The following is a 20,624-nucleotide window of genomic DNA, read 5'->3' as shown; positions in this document are numbered from 1 at the left end:
TCCCCCGGGCGTTACCGGCAGCTCGGAACCACAGAAACGGGGCAGGGGAAAGGGGCAGCACTGGTGCCGCCTCCTCTGCAGCCGGCGGAGGGGTTAGAGGCGCTGGGAGGGGCGATAGAGAGGGGTGGGAGAGGTTTTGGTGGAGAAAAGGGAGGTGCAGACAAGCTGGGTCTGGTAACCACCCCTGAAAACCCTCCAGAGCAGGGACAAAGGAGGTCCGCTTAAAAATAAAAATAAAAACTGCTTAATAAAAATAAAACCAGACCTTAAAAACAGCATTATTTTTAATAGACGGAACCCTACATCCAGGTCCTAGGTGTAGTTAAGGGGACACAAAAGCTGCTGTAGTGAACACGATCCCTATTCTGCTGGCAGAGAGGAAGAAGCATTGCCCTGCTGGGGGCTGGGAGGCAGGGGGCAGTGGTGCAGGGGGCAGTTATCCAACAGAGGCCATGATCACGTCCACTGGGAGCTCCTCTCCACTACGGGCAGTGACCTGCATCGTCACTGTGTCCGTCAGGACGAGACGAGACCGTACCAGGAGGTCATGGCCACCCCGAAACACACCTGGAAGGCAAGGCAGAAGGAAGGAGTGAGTAGTCCACAGGCTGCGCTCCCCAGCATGCTGAAAGCCCCAAAATGAAGGCTGATGCTTGGTGGATGAGGGCAGCAAATCCCCAGGGGGCCAGAAGAGACCCCGAGTGGCACGTGTCTCATTCACTACACTGTACCTGGGACTCTGCCCTGTAAAACCTCATGAAAGTTTATTTTAAACTCTAGCTGAGAAGAGAGCCAGGCACCTGTTCAGCAACCAGTCACTCACCTTCAACCTCCAGCACACATCGACTTTGCTGGTCAAGGGTACTGTACTTTCCCCCTCAGCCTCACTCCAAACCAGAATGCCAGCTCACCAAGACAGCAACTTCCACCCAGCTGAGCTTGATCCTAACATCCCCCCACCCTAGCACCCTCCTGATTCCAGTACCAGTTGCCCTGCACTTTCAGGGACAGAAACCACAGCAGGGACAAGCCTCTAAATCCTGCCCTGAGCACAACAGGTTCCATCATGAACTCCTGTTCCGATTTTCAGTCGGTTCTGTGCAACCTCCCAGGGCTGCTGCTTGAGCGGAGACCTCAGCCCACAGCTCACCTGCCAGGTACAACGTGTGGGAGTTCTTGTTATCTGGCACCTTATCCGATCGTTCACAGGGCTGCATCCCCAGGAACTTCACGATATTACTAACTGCCTCTGTTAAAAAAAAAGTAAGTAAAACAGATTCCATGTCATGAGTGTCTTGACAAGGACACAAAGAGAACATCAAAAGACAATAAAAACCCTGCTTTTATGTTGTAGTTCATGTCCTTGTCCTGAGGCATTGGCCAGTGTTGTGCTTTAAAAGGCCATCAGGAAGGCAAAAGCAAGCCACACAAGCAAAAACAACAACACAAAAAAGCCGCCACCACACGGCAGTTCTGTTATCTGATGCAGCAAAGGCACCACTGCAACCGAAACAAGAGAATGAATGAGTCAGGAAATGGAGTGCAGCTGGCTGCACGCTTGCTGCACAGCCCTGACAGCAAGCTTGCTTCTCTGGAGATGGATGCAGAAGGGAGACAACACCTGACAGGAATTACAGGTCTTTAGGAGGAATTTGAAAAGGCCTCAGGGAGGGTACTTCAAGCCCAAGGTGCTGTGCAAGGAAACAGGACAGGGCTACAGACAAAGGACACCTTTCTAAGTCATCAGAAGGACCATGTTGTTACAGGCTACTCAGGAACAATAAATCTTTAATAAATGGTGAAAGAAGAGGGCTTATACCATAAGCCTGCCCGCCAACCTCGTATCTTCTGCTTTTTGCATCTTTTTTTTCTTGGTCTTGAGTCCCAAGGTCAGAGCAGCTCTTCCTCTCACAGAGGGAAAGTGGGAGCTCACAGGTTAACTGTGATCTGTTTGGGAGGCTAGAGTGCAAGTGTTCTCTTGCCTCCCACAATCCAGCCCGGTCTCCACAGGGCCCAGAATACTTGTTTGTTTGTTGAAGCCTGAACTGTCTTGTTATCACAATAACTGCAGGCCCACATTTAACAGCTGTGGTGGAATTACTTGTGAAGGGTTTTGCCTTATTTGCCTTTCTGTGAGAGACGTAATACCGAACCAGACTGCATCTCCAGTCTGTGCCTGCTGGAGGGAGAGAGATGTTAAGAGCCCTGCTGGGTTCAGACACCACCTTACCTTCAAGGGTTTTAATAGCAGATAAAGTAAAGGTTTCCTCCTTTTCAAACTCATCACCCACTTCATCCCACGCTGCTCCAAAGTTTGGCTTCAGAACTCGCTGGATGTGATCAGCCACTGTTACCTCGAGGTCTTCAAGCTGATGATAAGAAGAGGCTCAAGTGAAACATGTTTGTTACTCACCCTGCTCTCTCTAGAGAGAGTTTTAGACAGGATTCCGTGAGATCTGGTGAATGTAGGAGGCAGCCTCCACTTCTGCTCATGAGAATGTCAGAGCAAGCCCTGTCCCTTCTAGTTTGCTGAAGCAAACAGTTGGTTGAGCAACTGCTTGGCCTGGGAATGCCACGTCATGCCATTCCAGGGTTTACAGAGCAGGTTTCCATTCTGAGCACAGTCCTTGGCCTGACAACGATCAAAGCACTACTAGGCAAACATCCAAAACAGAGGGCAAAACAAAACTAATAAATAGTTGTTGGTGCTCAGTCAGACGTACCATTTGCCCCTAAGCTTGTATTTTGCCTTTCTAGCTTATTTTGTAGCTGGTAAAGTATAGTGAGACGCTGTCAGATGCTTGCTATCACCTAACACCACGTGCCAGGTTAGCTGAACTGCTGCTGTGATGTCTATGCGAGGCGAGAGGGACAAACCTAGTTCTGAGTATGTATCTAGGAGCAGGCAGTGCCAGAACTGGCTAGACACCAGCCTGCATTCATTTCAGCAATTGCTGCTGAGTATAGTTGAAACAGATGGAAGAGTTTGTTTAAATATCACTTAAATGCCCTGGTGACTGGTGGGAAGCAGGCAGAGGGGTCACCCTCGTGTGTTCCTTTGGAAAAAACCCTCCCCACTCCTGGGAGGACGCCGTGTCCTCAGTGATTCACTGCACAGCAGTGCCTCTAATCAGATTCGCAGCAGTGACAGGCAACGCATAGAAAACAGCTTCTGGAGCTAACAGGACAGGCTGAGGTTGTGTCACAACATCGCTTTGTCTCTGGAGGGCGAGCACCACCCTCTGAGAGGCAGTCCCAGTTTCTGATCAAGCATAAGCTGAGCTTCTTCCTGTGTGGTAAAACAGCCAACAGAGGTGTTTTCACAGCATCAGTGCTTTCATCGGTCTCAGTGCTGGGGAGAGAAAAGCCCAACCTTCCGCAGAGGAAGAGCACAGCTGGAAATCTCCCTGCATCGGGCAAGCCACCGGGCAATTAACGGTGCAACCACAGAGAGCAACTTGCAGAGAGCAAGAGATGGCCAGCAGCCCAGCTGAGACAGACAAGGTCTCCAAAACCCACATCTCACACCTTGGGACAGACGCCACAGAGGCAGCGAGACCCTCCTCTTCTTGTCATTCTGTCCACAGCAGTGCCAGTGGTTACATCGCTGCTTGCATGGCAAGTTAGTGGGCACAGATCACAAAGTCCCCCAAAACAACTGCAGTTTCCGTGATGGGGTACATGCCCAGCTCCTTACCACATACTCATCCTCGTAACCCTCGTCATCCGCCTCACCCGTGTTGGGATCACAGTCCTTGACAGTGAACTTCATCATGCAGCTGAACGTACAGGCCACTGGAGATGGGGGAGGCAAAGGCAAAGCTCACGTTACCACCAGATCTGTGTTCCTCTGGCACAGACTGGGGCTGGGGAGCTTGGGGCAGCTGGGTTCTCCTCCTCACAGCCAGCAGCACAGGCTTAGCACACGACCCAGAGAGCACTCTGACTGCTTCTTTCTCTCAAGGACAAAGTATTTCCTTGCAACACTAACAGTGATAAATACAGGCTCCTGATAGCTGCACAAAACCATAATCCTCAGATCAAGCGCTGTTACTGATGAACCTCAACTTGCGTTGGGAATATTAACTAAACATGTCCCACCAGCATCTTGCAAAGGGGGCAAGATCCTTTACCTAGGGATCAGCTCATGCACATCAGAAACGAAACCAGCTTGCACCGTAACACAGCAGATGATTAATACCACACGGCTGGGAGAGGAAGTGGCAACTCATCTCTGAAGACAGGCACTGCTGGATGAAGGGCAGCCACACACAGGTGAGCAGCCTCAACACAAACCAGCAAGACCAGAGCACAGGTAGAGCCTGGTTCGTGTTCAGTTTAAAGAGGCATCACTGAAGTTCTGGCCATTTGTCTGAAATATTCTTTTGCTACTCGGTGTCTGGGCACTCATAGCTCCTCACAGACAGGCAGACAACCACCCACCTCCCCACATACTAACACAAAGAACAGGCAGGCTAAAGGATGTGCCAGGGTGCCCAGGAGATAACTCAGCAGATCTGAATGCTCAGCTGCCAGTTGCCACAGCCCGACTCGACAATGCCACAGCACAAGGGAACAAGGAGAGGAGAAGGGAGGCCTAACAGCCCTCAGACAGCGAGGAGAAGTCATGCTCAGCATCACTCAGGGCTGCACCCACACACAGGCTAAAAATATCTGGCTAGGATGCAAGGTAGAATGTGTGTGGGCGTGAGCAATACGGTATGCTTCGTTTGGGGGATATCAGGAAAAATAGAGGACAAACTGTTTACCTGCTGTCGGATCCTCTTCAGACAGTGCCACCAGCGTGTAGCAGGTACCCGGCTGGTTGTACACCAGGCTTTTGGCAGGGACGTAGCCAATGACCTCATAGCCCTCCGTTGGCTCCATCTGCACCGTGACATTCTCCAGGATCTGATCGTTCAGGGTGTTCGTGCAGTCAAACTAAACGGGAGGGGAGAACAAAGCCAGCTTGAAGCTCTCAGCTGTAACAGCAGGTTCACTGTAGGCATAGCTGGAGCATGGTGTCAGCTTGGGAACTCCTGCCTCTATCTCAACAACCAATCCGGCTATCAGTAAGGCTCACGTTTCAGTTTAGTCACAGAGGAACTGGCATATAAATGCTTTAGGGGAGAAGCTAAAAACCTTCAGGGTACTCCAGTGCTCAAGCATTTTTTATTTTTTTATTTTTAAAAGAAAATGACACTTATACCAGCACAAAATTATCCAATGTGTGACCTCTGCAACCCAGGCAGGAACACAAATCCAATGAGGGCAGGGGTGTATCAGCTTCTGCTTGTTTCAGTTCACCAATCAGCGTGGAACTCTCTCTCTAAATGTACTTTGTCCTTCCTCCCAGGAAGATAATTCCCAGGTTAACTCTTTGCTGTAAGGCAATATTACTACTCTATTCCCTACATCTCCTCACATACAGCACCAGGGTGGCACAGGCAAAGCCAAGACTCACAGAAACAAGCACCTGTACTGCAAAGGCTGAAACAAAATGCAGGGGGTGGGAGCTCTCTACCACCACATGACTTTCTCTGGTAATGTTTTCAGCCTTTCAGATATGGTAAGCTTCACTCTCCTATGTCCAAAGCACATGCTTGGGTCCCTCAGGAAAGAATACAGCTCCCCTTGCCAACTACTCAATGAGAACAGCCCCACCTAGTGCCTGTCTGATTGTTATTTTGACTGTACATGTGTGCATTGCTGAACCAAAACTACAAGCGCTCCCTTAATTTTTTTCCAGGGCTCTGCTGCCCTGGGTGAGAAACTAAGGACTCATTCGAGTGATATGCTCTGAACACAGATAACCCTGAGGTATTTATTCTGTTTTGTTTTTATTTGTTTTGGGCTTTTTTTTTTTTTTTTAAACTGGTCATGAGCTTATTTCCCAGTCCTCTTTTGGCACCGCATGCCATAGCTACCCACCTGGAACACCATGTGGCTGACAAACGTGTGCTTGGTGCAACGAACCACATACTCTGTCTCCAGCTCCGTCAGGGCAACAGGCTCTGGGGAAGACTTGAAGAGCGGGCCCAGTCCCCGAAACTCTGGGATTGCCCCCAGTTGCTCTGAAACAGAGGACACAAACCATTGCCTTCCCCAACCCACAGAAAAGTGTCAGTAGTTTCAAAGCCCTCAATTAAACAGCCAGAAGCTGCTGCAGCAAGGAACCATTCACCAAACACCCATAAGCATTCACTAGGGACTTCTAAAATTAAAAGCAGAGTCAGCTGCCATTTGCCCACATCTACTGCAAGCTGGACAGAAGAGGACTACAAGCATCCCCACAACCCAGGGGTCAACACCTGACTTACAGCTGGGTGCCTGTGTCACTCCCCAAGAGGGGATGGGAGAAGTTAGAGGGGCTAGGCAGGCTCAGCAAGAAGCAGCTATATGGTTCTTACACACAGGCATGCAGGAGAGGCCTTGCCATCAGTTTACCTTGGAATATTTCTTGCCGTGTTGCTGCCACCTTCTCTGGCTGTTTGACTACAGCAACAGGGACGTTTTCTGCAAGGGAAAACCAAAAAAAAAAATATAAACAAGATATGAAGGTGAATAGTAATAAGTAACTAAACTAGAAAATAAATCAATATCTGGAGAGAGATTTGACTAAAGAAAGGAAGGGAGCTCATTTCTCATCTTGCTATGGATTAGAGACCTGTATTTAGCTTCCTAAATACCTTTGGTAATCCTCACCAGAGCTGCGGCAGTTCCAACTATTACTATTATTAGCAGCTGGACTAACTAGGAGTTGAAATACTAATGTGGGAGCAAATAAATTTGCTGGCCTTAGTCTTTACAGAAGATAAAATTCCACAAAATGTAAATAGGATGGATCTCAGCAACTCCCAGCAAGCCCAATGTGGACTACTGACCAAGGGCTTGGGCCAGCATTCAGGGGACTGTGCCTTACCTGCCCTTTGCTCAACAATAGGAGCTGTCGCCAAAGGAACGGACTTCAGATCAAAGGGTTTTTCAGAGGGCTCCAGGGTGTACTGATGCAGAGCCCTCTCCAGGCCAGGGATGGACACTGTTAAACCTGGAGACAGAAGGGACAGGTCACTGAAACCAGAGCTAACACCAGCTCTTTGTGGAGTGTTAAACCAGGAAGTAAGCGCAGGCTTGTTTGAGGACTTCTTGTATTACCGTTCAGGATGTAGCCAGCATTGAGGGCTTTCTGCTTTTGCTCCAGAACATTCAGGTAGAACGTGGCTCTGTCTCTCACTTCGTTGTCATCATCCATCACACACCTGAGAAGAAAGCAGAAAACTTGCTTCAGCACAAGGCAGCAGAGTCCACATGAATGAAACCAGGTGACTAACCACCTTACAGGGCCAGAAAGAACATGCTGTAGAGACAAGTAGCCTACTAGCAATTGTATCAGACAAGCAATCATCCACCACACTGTGCAGTACTTAATGCCGTTGGTGATCTCATCACAGGATCCCAGGTAGCTGCTGCACCTCCTCAGACCCACAGACAGAAGAGTAGACAAGCATGTGGATGTTGACAAGCTCTTTCAAGCCAACAGAAGTGTTCACCTAGGATGCTGAGAAACTCTTGAGGTACAACTCACGGTACCCCACGCTCCTGACTCCTGACAATAATGTTAGCATAACCAATGCCATTTTTGTAAAGTAAGTGCTCATTATTTGTATGTGAGCTGGTCACGTGTCAGCTTCCCTTTTCTCCCTCCTCACCAGCCTTGAAGATCCTGGGTGCCAGGCCAACTTCTTCCCTCCCCACCAGCCTCAAATGTTGCGGGCACCCGGCCAACCCGGACGTGGTGGCTGTCACAGAACAAGGAAGTGTAACTGCACTTGGAACACTGCCGATACGGTCAAGCAGCTGAAAGTTTAAGTGGGACTTGGATGGGAACTGCTGCTGGATGGCAAAACCTGTGATTCCCCAGTGATCAGGGATGCCTCTACCCTAAGCAACTGGTATTCCTTCAAGCATATTATTATTATCTTGTGCGCCAAGAATTAAGATTTGACTTGACCCGCAGAGGGTTCAGGTGACTAGAACAAATACTAAACCATGATAACACTGATCATAAAATCCTGTGCTACTATAATCTTTATTATTTCAGAGAATTCTAATTATAACTACAACTTCATAGCATCCTCATTCTGAGCAGGATCCCTAAAGAACCTGTTTGTCCCCGTAACATCGGGTGATGCTCACCTTTTCAGTAACACCAAGATACTGGGTAACATCTCCTCATTCTGGGCTCCAAATTTGGCCAGAGCACTTACAGCACCTATAGCGCAAGTCATAAAAACAGAATTAGCAAACAAGGAAATCAGCTGAAGTTTCTACCGTTTCCTGGCTGTGTTCAAACGTCACATCAGAGACGCTAGCCCCAGTATAAAGCACTGCTGTAACTAGAGGGAGAGGCAGATGTATCATAGTGAAGTGCCTGCAAATCTCCTCTGTCTAGTTCCATGAAGTCACTGCATCCCCCCCTCCATTTCTCAGCTGCAGGCCAACTTTTCCATCAATATTACCGCAGGGTCTTTGCTGTGTAAAAATATCCACTCAGGACTACAGCAAATCACAATCCTCAAAAGCAGAGGTGTTCATGCACTATATTTCCTTGACATTCTGTCATAGGCCAGACAGCTTTTCCAGGTCTGTCTCTTACCTGCCCGGACTTCTTCATGCTCCAGGACAACCCTGTTGTAGATGAAGCGAATGTATTTAGAAGGGTTATTGGTTTTGGGCCCTTCCTGGCCCAAGAGGTGGAGGATACGAGTAGCCAGCACGGTGAATTCGCAGTCCTCGATGAATTCGCAGAGGTGAGACAGGCCTGTCTCCTTACTCTCCGAGTTCTCCTCAATAATGCTGATGATGCAGTCCACAATGGCTCGCTTGTACTCAAAGCCGCCCTAGGGAGCAAAGGGAACGGCTCAGCTGGAAAGCTCAAAGCACGTTAGACACTCTGAATTAGCCAGGCAGGAAAAAAATTCCTTTGAAAAGGTCACTCACACCCAACGCTTTTAATCTGTGTTTGAAAGGAGAAGGGCAGTAACGCTGCCCACTTCTTCTGACCCTCTTTAGTCCCAGAGGACCAGCTAATATTCAAGCTCGCCTGCCAGCATCCTTCAGAATGGCTGCAGTTAAGAAAAAAACAGATCATAGAGAGGGAAAGAAAATCCATCAGCCTGAAGGGTTTATATCTCCTTCAAAATTCTCTGCTGCTAGAATTAGCGCATAAAAAACAGCCATGTGGGAGGAGGAGAAAAATTCAACCCTCTCCCCTTTAGCACCAGACATCTGAGGATGAATCACAAGAGAAATATATTAAGGATCATATCTGCCACAGCAGGACCCAGTAAATGGCCCTATTAGTGTGGGAAGACAGGCAATCAATACCTCCCCAGGCACACCCTATAACCTGACATGCCATTAACACTCAGTTATCTTCAGACATTATTTACTAGTGTCCTTGATACACACCATGGGATTAAACTGCACATTATCCTCTGCCAATTACATGCACAGTTCTAGGCATTTGGGGGATCTTTTTGTAGCTACTTTAGATTTAAAAAAATGTAAAACAGAATGGTTTGAACTACAAAACCACATTCGAAATGATGCCATCCACCCACAGAAAATCTGGGAAAGTAGAACAGTCCATTTTTCACAGGAGCAGAGCAAGGGGCTCTGGTTTGTTCCCAAACAAGAGGCTGTAATTGGCAGAAGGTGACGTTAGAGCAAGCAGCGGTGCCAGCTGCATTGCATGCGTGTCAGCTCATTTAGAAATGAGCTTCAGCAAACCTCTGTAAAGCTGTCTTTCTGCAATTGTCTGACTGAATGCAGTGAGTGGTTATAGGTACTCGTGATCCCTTCACTGTCACAGCTCAGAGAACAGAACAAAAGCGGTCCTGTGTCATCAAGAAATAAGTTGTTACATAATCTTTTGGTACAGGACAAAACTTCTTGGAATTTGCTGCCAAAGTATAAAAGAAGGCTGGTTCAAATGTGAAACACACATGGTCTGCCAACAGATCTGCTGTTGCCTACATTTGCTTTGAGTTAGTAAACCCCCAGAAAAGTTAAAGAATGGGAACCACATTGAAAATATGCTAGGATGTGTACGCTGTCATGCATAGCTGGTCATTTCTGTCAGACTGCAAGCCTTTTAGGACAGGTAGAGAATCTTACTGCACAGAACTTAACTCTCGCAGAGGCCACCGTGCAGTCCTGCAGTTCATGCATATGGTGGTGGTAAAATTCCTGGTAAGTTCACAATTAATAAAAACCTTCTGTCTGACATGTACTAAGTTGTATTCACATTATTATGCACTTGGGAGTCCCTAGATCTCTGACAATACAAAAAAGAAGCACAAAGCAGTTGCTTGCAAACTTACCTCTTCCCGAAGCATAGTGAAAAGAAAGTTCATGAGGACAGCGTGTTTGCGAGGGTACTTCTGACACAGCGCGTTTATGGCCTGCACTACTACAACCTAGAGGAAAGAGGGGCAAGTCAAAAAGAGGACTGTCAAGCTGAGCAGAAAAAAGAAAGGTTGAATTTTGTCAATTTGGTGCTGTTCCCTGGCCTGGAAGCTACAATTTTGCCTTTAGTTATCCAATAAAGGCAGTTCCAGGAGGATATAAACTTAGGAATTAGACAAGAAGATTGATCTTTAATGTGCTGGTCAGCCCCTAGCAAAAGCCCATGTCCACTGGGGGAGCAAGAAAGAAATTTAATACTCAAAGGGCTTCTCCCCAGACTTTAGAGCTGGGTACTGTATGACTGACGCCTGGCTTGGGCTGATAGCCTCAGATTCTCTCTCGTCCCAGCAAAAATGCTGCAGCCCAGGTGCTGGAAGGGGCTCCATCCAAGGTTTCAGAGCGCACACACAAACATGGACAAATACCAAGGGCAACCTTCAGGAACCTGTGCACCACCTCCTCACACACCCTTACTTTGAACTCATCTGAGATTTCCGACATGAAAGAGGAGATCTGCTTCATGAGCCGGTCAATGCTGCTCTCACTGCCGGTTTTCAGCAGCGTGGTGATGGCCAGGGTGGCTATGCTGCGGTTGGAGTCTGTCACGAGGTTCTCCAGGTCTAGGTTACAGGCAGTCACAGCGGATGGGTGTTTCATGGCCACCTGGAGAGGAAGGGGAAAAGTGGAAGGTCACTGAATACACGTAAAAAGCCCAGCTAGCAAAAAAATATAAACCTTGTCAAGGTCAAGGGAAAAGCTGGAACAAAGACCATCAGGGAGCAGTCCAGTTAGCATCAAGGTTTGATCTACATCTTTACAAGGAGCTCCTTCACCCCAGGAAGCTCAGAAGGGCCAGGAATAACACAAGACCAGTGACACACTCTCACAGACTTGTGAACAGGGTTGTTTTTTTTCCTTCTGTAAAGTGCTCCTTGAGGCTTTATTCCACTCATAAGCTATGACAAGTAAGGCTGTATCCCAGGGTAGAAGTTATTTACATAAAATCATCGCCCAATGTGACCTCCTTTCTCTTTTAAAGTCTGCACCTCCCTGTGCATGAGAAATGATTACAGCTCCCAAGAGACTCTGCTCCTACCTTGTTGAGGGTACGGACGGCTGCGTATCTCAGCGCTGCCTTCGGGGAGCTGCAAAACAGCTGCAAAACTGCAAGGTGGGGAAACCAACAAAGGCAGACATTTAGACAATCTATGATGGGAAGCATTTCATACCTAAAGCATGAGTTTAAATGAAGAAACAGCTGTGAGCAGAAGATAACTAGAAGCATACTTAAGAAGCAACCCTGAATTTACCAGCTTCCTTTCTTTCTCCCTCCCTGTTGTTCCCTTCACCACATGTTCCTGCTGACATCCAGCCCCTACCCATCTCCCTCTTTTTTCCATGGTGCTGTTATCCTTTGCTCCCCTGGGAAACCAATTTCACCATTTTATCATCTTTCCTATTGAGTCAATTTGAACTGCTGCTTTCTGTTTCTTTGCAAACCCTGTTCCTTTCCTAGGGCTTGCCCATGAAGGACACGCTCCCTACATTCGCCCGGTCCCAGCTCAGGAGAACCTCTGGACTGGGCTGAGCTGGGAAGGCAGGTCCCCAACACCTTGAATTTTTACACAGTTACACTCAATCTAAAGCTGGAAGATTTAGCAGTTAGAATCCAGCCCTGTTTTACAGAAAAAAAAAAAAAGAAAAACAACAAAAAAACCAAAGCCTTCAGTAACCCACACCTGAACAGTTCAGGCAAATACCTTTACAGTAGCAAAGCTATTCATACACACCACAGGCTTTCACTACCAGCATAAAACAACCAGGAGCATGGCAGCTTTACAAGCCTGAAACTACATAAGGGCCTTTCCAGGGTAATCAGCAGGCATCACCACACCAACCCATAACTCCCTCGCTATTGCTGTGAGCGCCGCATTTACCTGAGACAGCCGGTGCCAGCTCCTTGGCAGTGCAGTTGGGCAGGTTAACGATGGCAGAAGCAGCTTCGTAGACCACCATCTCATGCTTGTTTCTTAGGCAGCTCTCGATGAAGTCGAACAGGGGGCTATCACGGCTGAGGGACAAAAAACACAAGAATGAATTAAAACAAGGGTGCTAACAGAAACGAAGAGTCCCGCAGCAAAACTGGACAGGTACCATTGCCTCTGGGAAGGTAAAAACAGACACAACCCCCCCCCCCCCATCTTCATATTTTGCAGTAGTCATTACACTGTACTTCCAGCATGTTTGGCTGCCATCTGAGACAACAGCCTTTGCTTTACGGGCTAACAGGAATCTCCCTTAACTCAGTTACTCAGAGCTCACTGTACACACCAGAGATCTTATCCACCAGGAAGCCCCAGCGCACACATGCTAGCCACGGTTACAGAAGACAAAATGAAACAGATTATCTCGATAAAGAACAGATACACAAAACAGGAAAGAGAAACAAGTATTTGATGTGCAAGCACATACACAGACAAGACTTGCAGAAGCGATCCCGTAACAGGAAAGCACCCTGTCATTTATTCTGCTGCCTTTTAACCATCAGTAAGTTAGAAGTCACACACTGCTCTTCAAAGACAGAAATAATCGCTCTCATCAGATGAAAAGTTAGCCCATAAGAGGAGATGGAAGCAGGACCTGAGGAAATTCTTCCAGCAGGGCAAAAGAGCCCCCTCACCTGCCAGCCTCCTCCTCCAGCAGCTTGCTGGCTACTCGAATCATCATGCAGTAGGCAAATGGCGACTTGAGGCCATGGCGCGTGAACTTGCTGAGCATCTTGTTGACAGCCAGGCGATCATTCTTCCGCACGTGGTAGAGCAAGCCCAGAGCATGATACTGCGCAGAGAAAGAGACTGTCACAAACCCACGTTGGGCTCTTCACTCCCCTCTGTGGCCTGGAGATGGCTGGCTGAGCACCAACAGGTGGGTTTCCTACCTGCACCATGATGTTGTCACTGGAAGCTGCCTCCTGAGCCTCGTTCACCCAGCGTTTTACCACATCGTAACTGGTCTTCAGCAGGTGCTGGGTAGAGACAAAGGCACAGACAGCCCGTGAGAGAAGGATGGAGGAAGCTTTGGGAATAACAGCTCATACTAACAAAAAACAAGCCTTCCCCATGAGGGCACTGGAGGCAGCAACTTATAAAGAGCAGAGGACAAGGATGCAGAGACCTGCCCATGTCAGCTGTGGCCTCAAGAGGTTAAACACCTCCTGCAAAGTCAGCACCAGTTCCTCACTTCACAAAGGGCGGGAACAGCAACAATGAAACCCCAGCCTGCAGAAACACTCCTGGATTGTATGCAGAGGACAAAGGAAACAGTTTGACAAGAAATAACGCTGTGATGCTTGCACCATGGTTAGAGTTGGAGTGGCCATGTACCACAAAGACACACAAACCCTTCCAATCTTGCCTGCAGATCTCACATCTCTTAAGAGGAACTCAACAGACCAAAGCTCCTCAGGCTACATTTAGCACCTTTGTTAACGGGAAGAAGAGCGTATGTGCTATCATGAGTGTTGGACCACCAGCATTTTTGCCACAGTGCCTACACAAATATCGTGCAGCCCCCGCAGTTCTGCAATAGTCAGGGACAGCTTCCCTATCCAGGTTACTACCACAGAAATGCCATTGGATTCTCAGCCACATCCCATTTTAAACCTTGAAGTTCCTAAATCTGCAGGTTGGTGTTAAATAGGACACTTGAGAGCATCACAGAGACGTTTGCACTCATAAGCTGGTCATTAATTCTCCTCTCAAAGACGCACCCAGCCACAAATCCACTTAATTAACTGGAGAGATCCAAAGGCTTGCGGCCATGGTATTGCTTTTCCTAAGTGCAGCACGGGTAGCCCTTGGGCAAGCTTCCCCCACTTTGGTGCAGACAGCAGCCGCCCTGCTTGCTGCTTTGTGCAGTGCGTGCACACAGCACTTCTCATCCTGCATCGCCTGTACCAACACACCGACAGCCTGGGCTCCTAGGAGGCACTGCCAGCCACATCAAACTGGTGATAATTTTTCTCCCTGAAGACAGGGAGAAAGGGTGGGCTGTTTTCTAATGGAGCACTAAGTCTTTGGGATTAAATTACTCTGACACTGAATTGTATTGCACCGCATAAAAGTAGTTCTCTTTCCTCTCCTCTTTTTCTCCCTCATGTATCCTCTACCAAAGGACAGCTCCCATGTGAAACTCCCAAGATGTGCAGTCCCACCACAGACCACCACTTCCCAGTTAGACTGTCCCTCAGGCCCACCCCACAGGGAGTACCTACCAGGGAGGACACCAGAGCAGAGCTGGATACGCTTGGCACTTTGTCAACAATCGCCTGCTTCATGTAACGCTCGATGGCCTGCAACATGGTGCTCTGCAGGGAGAGGGAAACAACAGCTGATACAGAAAAGCTGTCAGGAGTGTGAAAGAGGAGACACAAAGGCATGGGAAGCAGGGTGAAAGGTGGGGCGAAGGGCCTAGGGCAGCCCCAAAAGAAAAGCTGCACTTACATCGGTGATTTGACAGAGTGCTCTCACTGCAGGGCCTCGATAATTGTCATCCTTCCCGGTCATATCTTTGGTTAAGCTGGTTGGAAACAGGAAGCTCTCAATGCTGCGCTCCTGAGCCAGCAGCTCTTAGGTGCAAGCACAGTGCCCACAGAGCAGCAGGCAGACAGGACCACAGCCGAAAACCAAGCAGGCAAGTGCAGGACTCAAGCAAGTCGCATCAGGGTGGGAAGGCAGGAGGAAAAGATCCTCTTGCAACAGGGGCGAAGAATTGCAGCACTGCCACATCTTTTAACCAAAAGTGACAAAACAAACACCCAAGTGTATGGGATATGGGGACACAGCACATTTCAAATACATCACCAGTAGTTCAGTGTCTGTATTTTAATAGCCTCTTTTAAAGGAGATCTGTTTCCTCACCAAGAACATTCCTTGTCTTCACATTGCTTGGGGACTACAGTTATCTCCAGTTTTTTGGAGTTTTTTTCTACAGTTATCAGAGGCTGAAAGAGCATTACTGGAGGATGCATGAATATAAGAGTGGGAAAACCAAAGCGACTGACCTGCTAGTAACAATGATTACATCTTCTGCAATAGAAGACATCTCTTTGATAGTCAGGTAACACATCCTGCGAAGAGTTGGCTAGCAAGAAAAGAGGGAAGACACATCAGTTGAGGGAATACCAGGTAGAAGGGATCTCAGTTTTTCCTCCTTCCATGACTTTATCACAAAGATCAATAACCTGATAGTTTCAGAGAGCCACAGTGCCTGAGCAAAAAAGGTGTACAAAACTCATATTCATTAACAAAACATCCCTTCCTTTTCTAAACCCCTCAACCTTGGGATGAAGCGACAGGGCTATTCTCTGTTCCTGAGGGAATACTTGAGTTAAGCTGCTGCAAGGGAAGGGCTATGAAGCTGATCTGTTTCTAAACTTTATCCTATTCTGCTCACTCAGATCACGTAGTAGAAAATGCATCCAGGCAAGATGGAAAAGTTGATTCCATAAAAAGACACCTCAAGGCTGAACAAGACACTGTTGACAACTTGTCCCACCAGATATACACAGCAGAAATCAGCAAGCAGACTTACATCGTTGGACTGAAACAGCTTTGTCATGGCAAAGAAGGCTTCGGTGGCTTCCATGACACCAAGGTGCTCCCCCTAGAAGATGTTTGGAAGAAGGAAGGAAGGAAATCCCAGTTACCACAACCAGAGTCGGGTCTGCTGCAGGTAGAAGACTCAGCCTCACACGCATAAGGAAAACAGGCACGACGTGGCTGGAAGCACGGCAGGTCTCTCCCTTGCCAGTGTATTTCAACAGAGTAACATGCTGCCTGAGAAATCCCCCAGCCATGGCTGGAATCGGCTTAGTTGTTGATCCAGATGACAGCATGGTTTATTACGTTACCAAAAAATGACTTGTGACAATACAGCTTCCTTACGGGGGAGAAATGGGTTGGATTTCCATGGCTTATGTAAGGAAAGCTTATGTCATACTCTCCATAGGCACCACAGCTAGTCAGAGCCAGCTACAGTTACTACATATAAGATGCAGAGGCCCTGGGGCAGGGAAACCCCACGAGATCAGTAAATGCCTTTACAAAGCTGATCCTTAGAGCACACAGATTTTAAGTTCTGAAGGAACAGAATTCAAAACCACCTTTGGCACCACAGCGTTGTAAGCTAACAGCTCCCAAGTAATAATAAATCATAAGGTATCAGCCTCTTTGTATTTCCTCATTCCTGCCCTCTGTAGCCCACAGAACTTCTTAGACAACAAGAAAGTGAGCAGGAACTTGGCAGCACAGCAACTTTGCTTACTAAAAATTTGTACTGGATATGCATTAGAATTGTTCTGTACATTAGAAATATTCAGAAAAGTTTAGTTAGAGAAAACCTAACAATCAAAAGCACTTGTCAGCTCATTTTTTCTCCCTTACCTGGTTTATGAGATACAGAATCTTGGTGAGGATGTGAGCACATTTTCGTGGGTTTATGGGAGTCTCATTAAACACCCGTGCCTGGAAACAAAGCACAGACAAGGATGCAGATACCTACACCCCCCTAAAAAAAAAAATGCAACAAACCCCCACTTCCTTGCTAAAGTTCTGCAGCGACGTCCTCAAGAGAGGGAGAGACTCTATCCAGAAAGGGCGACACAAAGGAGAGCTAAGGGTTTACCTCTTGCAAGACTGCACTCTTCTCCAGGTGCTGGAACGGGTTGGAACCCCCACCTGCAAAATAAAGATAACAAGACTCTTTACAGGAACAGCGCTGTGGGAAAGCTACTTTCTAAACATGCCTACAGCTTAATAATAGGCAGAGCATTTGGGGGTAATTTTTGCATGAATACCAAGCAATCAGCACTCCCTCTTTTAAGCAGCATTGATGGAATGACTTTAGAGCAATTAGGGAAGGCAGAGCAGACAGGACATTCTTTGATTTATCACCCCAAGGAGTAACCAACCACGATCTGAGGTAGACTGACTAGTTGTAAAGTAACTGTGCTCCACCACTATCCCCAAAGACCTATCTCCAACTGCAGGGCTGGGATCTTGTGCCAGTGAGAGCATCACTAAGGCGGGCCTCGAAACAAAAGCTCAGAGAGTCGCAGACAAGAGGAGACACCGCTTGCCAGGCTGGCGAGTCAGGAGTGCTTTACCCCTGTTATAAAGCAATGAGAAATCCACCAGTAATGCATTCTTTGTCACTAATTAAGAGAACAAGACAGCAGACAAGAGAGTCTGGACACAGAATAACTTTCATTGTTCCACTTAATAGAATAAATTATATTAAATAAAGAAAAAATTCACCAATTAAGGACGAAATAATCAGAGGGAAAAGCACTATTATTCTGCATGGTCCCTATTAACTCGCCTCCTGCTAAGCATCTGCAAGCTGCAGCTTCTCAAAAGCTGCCAGTTATTGATGACCAGGTTTTAATTAGTACCTATGCTCAGCCTGACCTGGGACAACACCGAGCCACTTGCAGTGCTGCTCCTCCATTTAACAAGCCTGATCGGGAGAGCACAGCCCCAGGTCCAGCTCCGGTCTGACCTGTGCTTGAAGCATGATGCGCTGCTGCCAGGAGCCTTTGCAAAAGTCTTACATTTAAAAGGCAAATGCATCTGCACCCTGGCTCCTTTCAGGTTCAGAAACTGCCCTCCTCTGGCTCCGGATAAAATTTGCAAATGCAGCAGGTGGCTGAACAAGGCATAGGCACTTAGGTGGCATTGGGAAGAGAAGAATATGAGGGGAAAGGAATAAAAGCAATGTTTCTAGTACGAGTTTCTTAGATATTTGAAGAAAATGATTGGAAAAAACCTTCCTAGCAGCCCAATATGCCTACAGCCTTGAATCTGCCATCAGCAGAGTATCACCTCTGCAAATCTCATAGCACTAGGCATCTTGAAATACATCGCACACTATGTCTTGATCTTCACAGCTTGCTGCGTCAAAGTGCTCTTCTGATCAGAGAAGGAGAAACACAGACATTGAAGGCAGAGGCAGCGTCTCCAGAACTCTCCCAGCACTGGATGACTAACAACAATTTGTACTGATTTGCAGAGAAATAATCACTGACCAAGCAAGGGTCTTACAGCAGTTACATGCCCAAAATAACATCTGAGTGCATTGCTGAGAGTCAATGGAAGCAGCTCATCCAAAGCTACCTAAATCATCCATGAAAGGCAGAGAAACAGGACCCAAGCAAGCAGACACTCATCTCAACTAAAAGACTGTCCCATTAGCCATCCCATGGAATAGACAAGAAATAGACAGGCCAAGGCCCATGAATTCAGGGATGAAACACTCCACGTAAGACCAGGAATGACAAGGGTTACACGTGGGACACAGAGAACCCAGCAGAGAAAAGCAGGTGCAGGAAGCGCTGGGTGCCTTCATTCAACACAGAAACAGGGGATCAAAATTAAATGCAATAGCGAAGGAGAGGCATTGGGAAGCGTGCAAACAGCGAAGGCAGTAAGGAGAGAGAGCTCTGCGAGCTTTTGGTACGAACGCATCCAACACGAGTCGACACCACGCTACAAGGAAGTGCCTCCCCTGCCAGCCACACCAGGTACCACGTGGAGACCTGTGGCAGGTGCAAAGGGAGAACAACCCCACAAAATCCCCCACGAGGGGCTCCCCTCACTAAGCTCCCTGCCCATCGGAGATCGTGGGAGGCTCTGGCTGAGGCCGATGGAGGCGATCGCCCCCTTGCGTTCCGCTGGACGCGGTGCTTGGGGACAGGGCTTGGTGGGTGACGGTGGTCGGACCGGGCGACGCTAGGGATCTTCGCAGCCCTACCGATTCCGGGATCAGCGCAGAGCAAATCGAGAAGCGAGCACACCAGCGGGTCACAGCCCCGAACCCCCCCCGCGGGGACCGGCTGCACGACCACCGGGGGCAGCCCGGGGAGGGCCGGAGGGATGCGGGGAGGCACGGCCGGGAACAGCACCGAGCCCTCGGGGGGGGGAGGCACCACCACCACCACCGGGGGACCCCACCACCGCCGCCGCCACCACCGGGGTGACCCCACCCCCACCGCCACGGCCACGGCCCCGCCGTTACCCTCCGCGCCCGCCGCCCGGCCCCGGCGCCCGGTCAGCGCGGCGGCCCCCGGGGAGCGGCCTGCAGGCTCCGGACACGCGGCGGGCCTCAGGGCGGTCTCTGCGGGGGGAGCAGGCGGCGGGGCGGGGGGGGGGGGGGGGAGGGCGGTCAGGGCGGCGCCGGGACTCGCCTCACGGAGCCCGCACCGGGACCGGGAGCGGCACCGGGGCTTCCCCTCCCGCCTCCCGCCCCCCGCCGCCCCGCCCGTCCCCTCACCCGACTCCTCGTCCTTCTTGTCGAACTTCTTCAGCATGGCGCCGCCAGCCGCACCCCGCTCCCGGTGCCCGTCCCGGTGCCGCTCCCGGTCCCGGTCCCGGTCCCGGTGCCCGTCCCGCCCCTTCCTGCCAGCCTGTCACCGCCGCCGTCACCCGCCGCACTGCGCAGGCGCGGCCGGCTCCCCCCCCCCCCCCGACGTGGCTGCTACCGGGAGCTGCCCCGGGTGGGGCGGGGCTAACGGGGCGGGGCGGGGGGGGAGACGGGAGTGATTGGCGTGAGGGGGGCGGGACCCGGCGGGGAGGGAGAGGTGTGATTGGTGGGGACGGGGAGGGGGGCGGGGCTCGGGGGGTCCGGGGCTGGGGCTGGGGCTGGAGGGGCATCGGGACTGGGGGCACTGGGGTGGGGATGGGGGGGGGCACTGGGGCGGAGGGGGGGCACTGGGATGTGTATGGGACACTTGGTGGGGCTGGGGGCACCGGGATGGAGGGGCACCCTGGGACTGGGGGCACTGGGATGGAGGGGCATCCCGAGACGAGGGTCACTGGGGTGGAGGGGGCATACTGGGACTGGGGGCACTGGGATGGGGGGCACTGGGGTATGTTTGGGACACGTGGTGGGGCTGGGGGCACTGGGATGGAGGGGGGCACCCCCAGGACTGGGGGCGCTGGGACGGAGGGGGCACACCAGGACAGGGGGTACTGGGATGCAGGGGGGCATACTGGGATGGAGGGGGGCATACAGGGAGCAGGGCACAGTGGGCCTGGGGAGGGCACCGCGCTGGGAGACACCGGGACTGGGGGGGGACACACAGAGGAGAGGTCGCA

The 20,624-nt window shown here is 49.8% G+C and overlaps 1 protein-coding gene across 1 annotated transcript; it reads right to left on the bottom strand.

The window, feature by feature from the left end:
• Positions 1 to 266: 266 nt before the first annotated feature.
• On the bottom strand, positions 267 to 19,946 carry COPG1 (COPI coat complex subunit gamma 1). Its single transcript, XM_040568819.1, has 24 exons — positions 19,801 to 19,946; positions 17,155 to 17,207; positions 16,914 to 16,994; positions 16,063 to 16,134; positions 15,533 to 15,612; positions 14,973 to 15,048; positions 14,744 to 14,836; positions 13,409 to 13,495; positions 13,151 to 13,308; positions 12,408 to 12,541; positions 11,567 to 11,634; positions 10,945 to 11,133; positions 10,386 to 10,481; positions 8,657 to 8,900; positions 8,197 to 8,272; positions 7,156 to 7,259; positions 6,923 to 7,048; positions 6,448 to 6,516; positions 5,932 to 6,074; positions 4,770 to 4,941; positions 3,698 to 3,795; positions 2,231 to 2,369; positions 1,151 to 1,249; positions 267 to 567 (listed from the first exon to the last, which is right to left on the bottom strand). The coding sequence occupies exons 1-24, from the start codon at positions 19,835 to 19,837 to the stop codon at positions 437 to 439; spliced, it is 2,625 nt and encodes an 874-aa protein (XP_040424753.1). The 5' UTR covers positions 19,838 to 19,946; the 3' UTR covers positions 267 to 436.
• Positions 19,947 to 20,624: the final 678 nt, after the last annotated feature.

This window comes from Cygnus olor, chromosome 10 (genome assembly GCF_009769625.2).
Source record: "Cygnus olor isolate bCygOlo1 chromosome 10, bCygOlo1.pri.v2, whole genome shotgun sequence".
Classification (NCBI taxonomy): Eukaryota; Metazoa; Chordata; class Aves; order Anseriformes; family Anatidae; genus Cygnus; species Cygnus olor.
The sequence above is the reverse complement of the archived record's forward strand: the minus strand, read 5'-3'. Positions and strand labels throughout refer to the sequence as shown.

What these genes read in the sequence shown, in the direction of transcription:
- COPG1 (XM_040568819.1), bottom strand. Translation starts at nt 19,837, where the DNA reads ATGCTGAAGAAGTTCGACAAGAAGGACGAGGAGTCGG. An exon ending in GTGACAACATCATGGTGCAG is followed by an intron (nt 13,309 to 13,408) that starts GTAGGAAACCCA and finishes TTCTCTGCGCAG; the next exon opens with TATCATGCTCTGGGCTTGCT. An exon ending in CCGTCCGTACCCTCAACAAG is followed by an intron (nt 11,134 to 11,566) that starts GTAGGAGCAGAG and finishes CTTCCTCTCCAG; the next exon opens with GTGGCCATGAAACACCCATC.